Raw genomic sequence first — 8423 nt, forward strand, 5'->3', positions numbered from 1 at the left:
TAAACTTGCATGAAAAATTCAAGTTTTTGTACTTTGTATTTGTATATGTAAAAAATATGTGGCCTTGAAAATATTGTATAGACGTAGAGATACAAAACAGAAAACTGTTACATTGAAGAGTCTGTACACAGAGCAAAACAACATTTACAAGAACTGAGGCAATACATTTGAAAGAAGGAAACACCAAAGTCAGGTAAGAAGAAAAAGGTGAAAGATCAAATGTTTTAATCAGAGATATGTCTAAATGATGAAGAAAAAAACTGAAACGAATAAATAAACAATATGAAAAGTTAGATATTAAAGTGAAAGCAAAGCAATTCAGTGAAAGTAAATTACTAAATAAATTACTAAATCTAGGGGCGGATGCTATTTTATCTTGATTTGTATACTATTCTTAACGTTGTAATTTGTGACTCATACACCAGCTGATTGGCAACTGTGAAAGTTAATACCGATAATAAGTTTAACTTTTATCAACGTAAAGTGAACTTTTTTGCCTCTAAAATGTATGTTTCATTAAAGGTACAAGTGTCACTGAGCTGAAACTTCCACTGTTTGATATGATTTTCACCCATCTTCGCATACATAGACGATCTTCGTTAGGTGTGTTTCCTGGAATGAACCTACAGTCTATGGAATGAACATGGAGAGAGGGGAATCAGAGACTGTCGCGGAATCCTGTGTCTTCTGTTTAATCGCCAACGATCTGGACAAGGAAACGGAAATTATCTCAGAGGTACGAACATTTTAGATTCTTCGTGACACGGGTTTGGAAAAAACAAGCATCCGCAGTGCGAATAGAAAGTGAAACTGGATAACTAAGTTTTGTATATTGGTTATAAACCCTAACGCATTTTTTATACACTATAGTCTAGAACCTACATATTTCAGATAGAAGTTAAATGTGTGATTTAAAGTATATCATGTCAAGATAAACCTCCATCGATATTAATAATTATCAGGATAAATGTCACATCATTATATATTTAATGTTTTAAGATCGATTTTTGCTCTTGAGCGAAGGTTGTGGTTTTAAACTCGTCTTCATCAGTAGAGAATGATTATTGTTATAACGGTTTTATTTTATTTTGAATTCAGTCTCACAAAGGTTATACAAGTTAGTTCCTCTTGTTGTAGGTGTCCAGGAAGTGATCAAATTAAAGATGGGATATTGTGTGTGTGTGTGCGCGTGTGTGTGTGTGTGCGTGTGTGTGTGTGTGTGTGTGATTCGTGCGTGCTTGCCTGCGTGCGTGCGTGCGTGCGTGTGTGTGTTCACAGAACAAGTGGATGGTGTGTTTCAGGGACATTTACCCTGCTGCTCCTCACCACTACCTGGTTGTCCCCAGACAGCACATACTGGACTACTTGTCACTGGACAGCGGAGACATCGGCTTCAGTCAGTTAACTATAATCTGTTTGTTTGTTTGTGTTTTTTTTTCATTTGTTAGCGGGATGAGACAAAATCTGCTAAACAGATGAGAATGGGGCCTGAGAAGAAGCCATTACATTTTAGAGTGGATGTTGATCCAGAATTTTTTTTTCCGTTTCTCTAACTATTTTTTATGGCAAGTAAAAAATGTAAACATGTAATTATTTTAACCATAAACTTTAATATTAATAACTGTAAAGACAAAACAACACACAATTACAGCTACATAAACACACATACGTATATACTGTGTACAACATAACTGTACATCTTTTATGCGTTGTTCATTCTTTTAAATAAAATAATGGATATTGGTACATATTGACAAACATAGAGGCAGATACCAATGTCTTTGAAAGGCTCATACCAGGTAATATGATCAGCCAAACGTCAGTAGGATCCTGTCTAATCAGAACTTTACTGACGAGTCCTGTCTCCAACAGTTGAGAGGATGACTGAAATGGGGAGAAATGTACTTCGAGACCAAGGGATCACTGATATGAGAGACACAAGGTGGGTGGAAACAGCTAGAGTGTGTGTGTTACCTCATTCCAACTGAACACAAAGGGTGAATACATACGTTTGCTTTACGTATTTTAAATGAATATGATTACTTTAAATGCATGATGAACCTCTAAACTCCAAACTAATGTAAACCGTGTGAGTGTAACTTTGGAAATTTGACTGAAATTCAAAGTCTGCTCTCTGCTGAGGTTTTCCATTCCTCCTCTGGAATCTTAGAAACTGCACTTTGACTTGCTTGTCAATTTGTTGATAACCGCACTGATGTGTTCGGCTCCGCAGGCTGGGCTTCCACATACCGCCCTACATCTCAGTGGGTCACCTCCACCTCCACGTGCTCGCCCCCAGCAGCCAAATCTCAGAAGACATGATTTATAAATTCATACCAGACACCAGCTCTTTTATTTCTGTGAGTACTGAGGACGAGCTGTTTCATCACACCTTATTTCATTGATCCCTTCAACGTTCTTCTGTATTAAATTCAGTTTTATTTTTTGGCACCTCATCACATCTTAAATTATCTCAAAGCACATTACATAGTAATCTTGAGACCTTAATAAAATACTACTAATCATTTTTTTTTATATATATATTTTTTATATATTTTTTTATATATTTATGTAATATATTTATATATTTTGTTTTGTTCACTCGTTCTCACTGTATGTACACACAGTCTCTATTATGTACGAGAGCAGCATCACGCAGATGCAGGCACACGTCGGAAATGTGTTGTGCACATTTACAAACCCATTTATATGTGTGTGTATGTATTTATACCTTTTGTTTGTCAGGTTTTTATGAACATTTTGACTTACATATGTGTACTCATTACCATACCTGCTATGGTTGAGGTTGCTGTATTTCTCATGGAAACAATAACAAAGCATGATTAAAAAATGGTTAATAATATTAATAGCAGTGATGATAATAAAGATGATAACAAATCTTAGGCCAACGTTACGTAAATGCCGATACTGGGCTATATTCAGTAACTTCAGTGTATGTCCGTATTTATCTTTCTACGCCGTGGTTGAGTAAACAAATTTGTCTTTGCAGGAAGAAGATCTATGCAAGCAGCTACAGAAACATTCTTCACCACTGCAGAGCGCTGGAAGGCATTTAAAGAGGATTAAAGATGGTTTATTTAAATGATTTTTATTAATGTGGCGACGCCGGCGAGCTAGTTCTTGCAGGCAACTCGAGTTGCGCTGCAACAATCATGTACATACATCATGTGACATACTATGGGGTGCCGTTTGTAAAGCAGCTCACGCTGAAAATAACAGCAACATTTTGTCACATTTAGCTTCAAACCATGTTTAAAAAACTGGTGTGAATTTTTGAGAGTCACTTTTTTGCACATTTACAACAATATTTGTCAACTTAGAGATATTTTAAATATTTAAATCCAAATGTTAAATGTTACACTTAGTAACACAATATTTGCTCATCACTCCCATCATTCCTGTGTAATCACATGGCGGAGTGATTAAGTTGGAGCCTAGACGCCAAACACTCAATCAGTTGTAATGCAATGCTGCAATAAATGTTCGAACGTGAGTTGTCTGACTGAACTACCTGTTTGTTGTACGTATTTTATGGAACACGGATTTATTTAAGAATACAGGATGCACCATGTATGCATACGGTCATTTGAAATAGTTTCGGTAAGAAAGCTTCTATGAGGCAAAAAGCTTCTGGTGTAAACATCTTCTTGATGTCTGACATTGTTTGGAACTCAGAAGATTGATTTTAGGTGGTGTCCACGAACGCAGCAGTGGACAGGCTCTGTATGGCCTGTATTTCCGCTGACGTCAGAGCAGCAACAGACGCGCCCAGTTGGTTCACTTCGACCTGAGTGAACAAACCGTGACTTTAAAACACCAGTCATGGAGTCTGAGGAGGACGTCTGTGCCTTCTGCCGAATCGGGGACAGCGACACGGACACAGAGATCCTGCTGAGTGTAAGTACAGACGCTCCCGACCACTCACTGACACGCTTCACAACATCTGGACCCCCCACGTCTGTCCCATATACAGTCTATGGTCTGTCCCCGAGCAGGACGAGCAGCTGCTCTGTTTCCGGGACGTGAAGCCTGGAGCCACTCACCACTACCTCATCGTTCCCAGGATGCACATCGACAACTGTAAAACTCTGCAAGGAACCGACGTCCCTCTTGGTCAGTGGCGGTTCTAGCTTATAAAGACCCCCCTATATCTATATATAGCATAATTGTAAACATGATATTCCAGTTGTTATTCCGTTGTAGTTGGATATCACTGAATCAATATCAAGTTTCTACTAAAAAGCAAAAGTGTACCTGAGAAACTGTCCCTTGGAATCTGATGATCCTTTTACTCTCTTTTTTAATATTTATTAGTTTGTATGAATGGGCCATATTTGGTGTGTTTGTTGACAGTGGAGCAGATGGAAAACATGGGGAGGAGGATACTGGAGAAGACTAAAGTCAGCGACCTGGATGACGTCAGGTGAATCCTCTCCCCTTGTCTCTACCATCAAATCAATAACTAACTCCTCAATCCTGCATCAGCACTTTACAAACTTGCAAAGCAATAACTAGCACTGAATTTGACTGTGCTCTGTATTTGACAAGTTGTTACTCACTGGACAATGGACATCCTATTCTAGTTCCACTAGTTCCACAGATGCAGGTTGGGTTTCTATGGGATGGGGTTGGTTTGTTTCTTTTCTTGTCATGTGCTAAGCTGTGATAGTTGTCTCCTCTGGGGCACACTGAGGCAAGTTCCAAACAACTGACTTGTGTGACAATAAAGTATTGAATCAGGAATCTGTGCCGAGATCATCCAAGTTTTATCTCGTGTCACTAGTTCCCTGCCTCCATTTGCAAAGTTCTTCTGACCCCACGTTGAATCTGTGCAGGATGGGTTTCCATATTCCTCCGTTCTGCTCCGTCCCACACCTCCACCTCCACGCTCTGGCTCCAGCCAGTAAGATGAGCTTCAAGTCCCAGCTGCACTACGGGCCACAGTCTCACTGGTTCATCACAGTGAGTGTTTCTGTCCTGTATAGAGGCCGGCGGCTGCCAACAAAATATATTTTATCTACTTAGTGTAGCACTTAAACACAACTGATTATGTAAGTAAATAATAGGGCAGCTACAAAAAGCCCATTTTTTTATCTTCAATGCATTTAAACGTATAAAGTTCATTAAGAAATAAACGATTGCCTATTTTTACTTTTTCTATGTCCTTGTGTTACTATATCCCAAGTCATTGCATTTGTTTAACCATTTATAATCACTTTATTCAAGATTGAAAATTATTAACTCCAGATTTTTTTATAAATACCTTTAAATAGTTTGGTAATTGTGTATTCTCTACGCTCCTTTGATGGTTTGAAAACCAAAACAATCCTTATGATCGCTTCCTTTTTTTTCTTCTGTAAGAATGTGATTTATGAGAACTTTAAGTTGGCTCTATCCACTGAACAAAAGTATTGTGAAAACTGTATTAGTTCTGGTTTCTGCTCTGTTGCAGGTAGATAAAGTGCTGTCTCAGCTGAAGACTCGCGGGAAGGTCAAATGAAGAGAAACAAAGCATCAACGTTTACATGTTATTTCCTGTCATGTAGCTTCGCTCATTTTAATTTTAAATCACTTTTCTATCTGACTCAACATTGTTTTTTTATTAATGAGTTTAAATGATGCGTAGCCGTCCACATTGCTTGTGGATTCAGTTGGTGAAAGCTGGAGAAGGTCGATCTTTCCGTGCACCATCAAATGCCATTTGGTGTGACTATCAACACATCAACGAGGGGAGAATTATATTTTATCAGATGATCTATCTGATATCTTCATGGTTTGAAAATCCCATATTAGAAGCAATTTAATTGTTTGTCTTTTTTTACCATAAATTTGTTTTTCAGGAAGGAAAATTGAACAAACCTCACAAACCTGTTGTCAGTTTTCTTTGTTTCTTTGTTTTTATGAAGTATGTCAACTGCTTATACTTTTGATATCATGTCATAACCTGTCTGATGCACTGAGATAAATGTCTCTTAATAATATTATATTAATTCTTAATAAACGCTCTTGAGAAGCTGCAACACATGTGATCCTCTCTGACGAAGCCTTTACACCACTTTACAGATGCTGGCTGGAGTGTTTGCAGCTGTGTATGTACGTGTACTATTGTTTATGTAAATCTTATATTAATGACAGTTTTTAATATATCTTATACCATTCAAATCGACCTGATACACACTGTACTGTATTATTATTTGTTATTAAATAATTTTGTACAGCTATCTAGTCAGATGTACATTAGTCCCATGGTTCATTGACACAAGATCCATTATCTATATCATATCTTCTTCAAGTCAACAAACCAATATGTTAAAACAATTGGGCTCAACATAGTTTATGTTTTATCAATATGTTATATGTTACAACAGTTTTGTACAGAACACTGTCAGTTCTCTCTTTTTGCCACTTGATGCCACTGGTGTATCATCAAACTCAGACAGAGGCCAACAGCTTTTGTATTATCAATCAATCAATCAATCAAGTTTTATTTGTATAGCCCACATTCACAAATAACAATTCGTCTCATGGGGCTTTAACATTGTGTGACATCCTCTGTCCTTAACCCTCAACAAGAGTAAGGAAAAACTACTAAAAACCCTTTTCACAGGTAAAAATATGTAGAAACCTCAGAGAGAGCCACATGTGAGGGATCCCTCTCTCAGGACGGACAGAAGTGCAATAGATGTCAGGTGTAAGAAAACATCATCAGGATTTTTAGCAGCATCCATTAGGCTAAACATTTTTCAATACTATGTGTCAGGCAGTCCCGCTGCAATCACAGTCTCTGGCCAGCAGCAAGACCACGATCCAGCATCAGGATGGGATCCACTATAATCCACAGTCATTGTCCACCGCCGCCAGTTAGAATCCATTATCAGCTGCCGCCTCGGTCGTGGTCCCTCATCATCCGATGCCAACGCGACAAAGGATCCTCCATTACAACGACGATCAGCTGGCACGATACAGAATCCACCGAACTGGATCCACCATTGCGACCTCCGACACGCGATCCACAATCATAATCCATGGTGCGGCCACAGCTGTGGCCCTGCATCCGCGGGCGCTAAGGCACAGAAACTCCGGGAAAAGGGGTCAAGTTTTAAGTTTATTATGGAGGTAATGAGCTCATATGCAGCAACAGGCCTCAAATTTAAAAGTGGGAAAGCTGGAAAACATGAAAATGTTTACATGCTGTCATTTGCAAACAAAAAATGTAATTAAATTAAATGAAGAAAAAAAACTGCGCACGCAATTCCTGCGCAATGGGCTTCTGCGCAGGATGTGCGCGTGCAGTTATTTAAAAAAAAAAATGTAATTTAATTTAATTAAAAATTTTTTTTATATATATTTAATTTGAAATGTTATGGTTCATTTTTGTTTTTAAATTTACATATTATTAGATATTGTGCAATGAATAGGTTGTAGTTGTATGAACTACATACGACTACTAGTCCTGCCAACAGACAGCCTGCCAAACGTACCCATGAGGTCGGACCCAGCTCCTGTGTCCACTGGTGTCCTTAGAAGATGATGGTGTGACGTTAATATATTGTTTTACATTGCATATGTCACGTCATGATAATTCAGTCTCTTGTGCCGCCCTCTCGGAATTTTTCACTTTACGCCAGGGGTTCCCAAACTTTTCAGCCTGGGACCCCCAATATAACGGTGCATGCTTGTGCATGTCTGCTCAGGTAGCCTCTCCTTCTCCGCTAGCCTGTCCTGTTCCTGTGGCCTCCTCGATTTGGTTGGTATTAAGCAACGTTTCATTGTGACTGTCAATAATTTTCAGCTGCTTTCCAAAAGAGTTTTGGCCAGCTACCGTGTGACTGGTGCTGCTGTAAATTGAACTGTCGCTAACCTGTGTCGTACGATAAAAAAAGGAAATGTTTTTTTTTGTGGAGGACAAAAAGGGGAGAAAAAAGAAAAAAACTGATGGGAAATGTGTAAGCTATTTTATTTAGTGACTCTCTTTTGAAGAGGGGTTTTACCGGAAGGATGTGCTGTACTAAACGGCTGCTATGTCTCCTATGTCTTCTTTAGGCTGAGGCTTTATTCAATACAACAACTAAACGCTTGGCTACAATTGCATGGTTTTATTCTAATATCAACTCATATGTATATATTATACAACAATTTTTTTTTTTTTTTTTTTTTTATAAAAAAAAAATAATAATTGTATTTTTTTTTGGAATGCATTTCGCGACGCCGCCTCTGTGTCTCGCGACCCCCACTTTGGGAACCCCTGCTCTAGGCAACCGCCTATGTCGCCTGTACAAGGAGCCGCCCCTGAAACAACCCATTCTTCAAACCTTACATGCCTCTTGTGTTGAATGGGTCCAATGATCAGGACCTTGTTTTAAAACAACAGAGACTTATCTGTCCTTTTGCAGCTCCCACCG

The 8423-nt window shown here is 38.6% G+C and overlaps 2 protein-coding genes across 2 annotated transcripts; both read left to right on the plus strand.

Annotated features, from left to right (window-relative positions):
* The first annotated feature begins 600 nt into the window (after positions 1-600).
* On the plus strand, positions 601-3514 carry LOC133024231 (adenosine 5'-monophosphoramidase HINT3-like). The gene is made up of 5 exons (XM_061091248.1): positions 601-736; positions 1279-1396; positions 1873-1942; positions 2234-2360; positions 3011-3514. Exons 1-5 carry the CDS (start codon positions 638-640, stop codon positions 3104-3106), a joined length of 510 nt encoding a protein of 169 aa, XP_060947231.1. The 5' UTR covers positions 601-637; the 3' UTR covers positions 3107-3514.
* A 76-nt stretch (positions 3515-3590) lies between these two features.
* LOC133024232 (adenosine 5'-monophosphoramidase HINT3-like) lies at positions 3591-6041 on the plus strand. Its single transcript, XM_061091249.1, has 5 exons — positions 3591-3918; positions 4017-4134; positions 4375-4444; positions 4857-4983; positions 5474-6041. Exons 1-5 carry the CDS (start codon positions 3844-3846, stop codon positions 5519-5521), a joined length of 438 nt encoding a protein of 145 aa, XP_060947232.1. The 5' UTR covers positions 3591-3843; the 3' UTR covers positions 5522-6041.
* Positions 6042-8423: the final 2382 nt, after the last annotated feature.

The sequence above is a fragment of the Limanda limanda genome, chromosome 18, assembly GCF_963576545.1.
Source record: "Limanda limanda chromosome 18, fLimLim1.1, whole genome shotgun sequence".
In the NCBI taxonomy this organism is placed as follows: Eukaryota; Metazoa; Chordata; class Actinopteri; order Pleuronectiformes; family Pleuronectidae; genus Limanda; species Limanda limanda.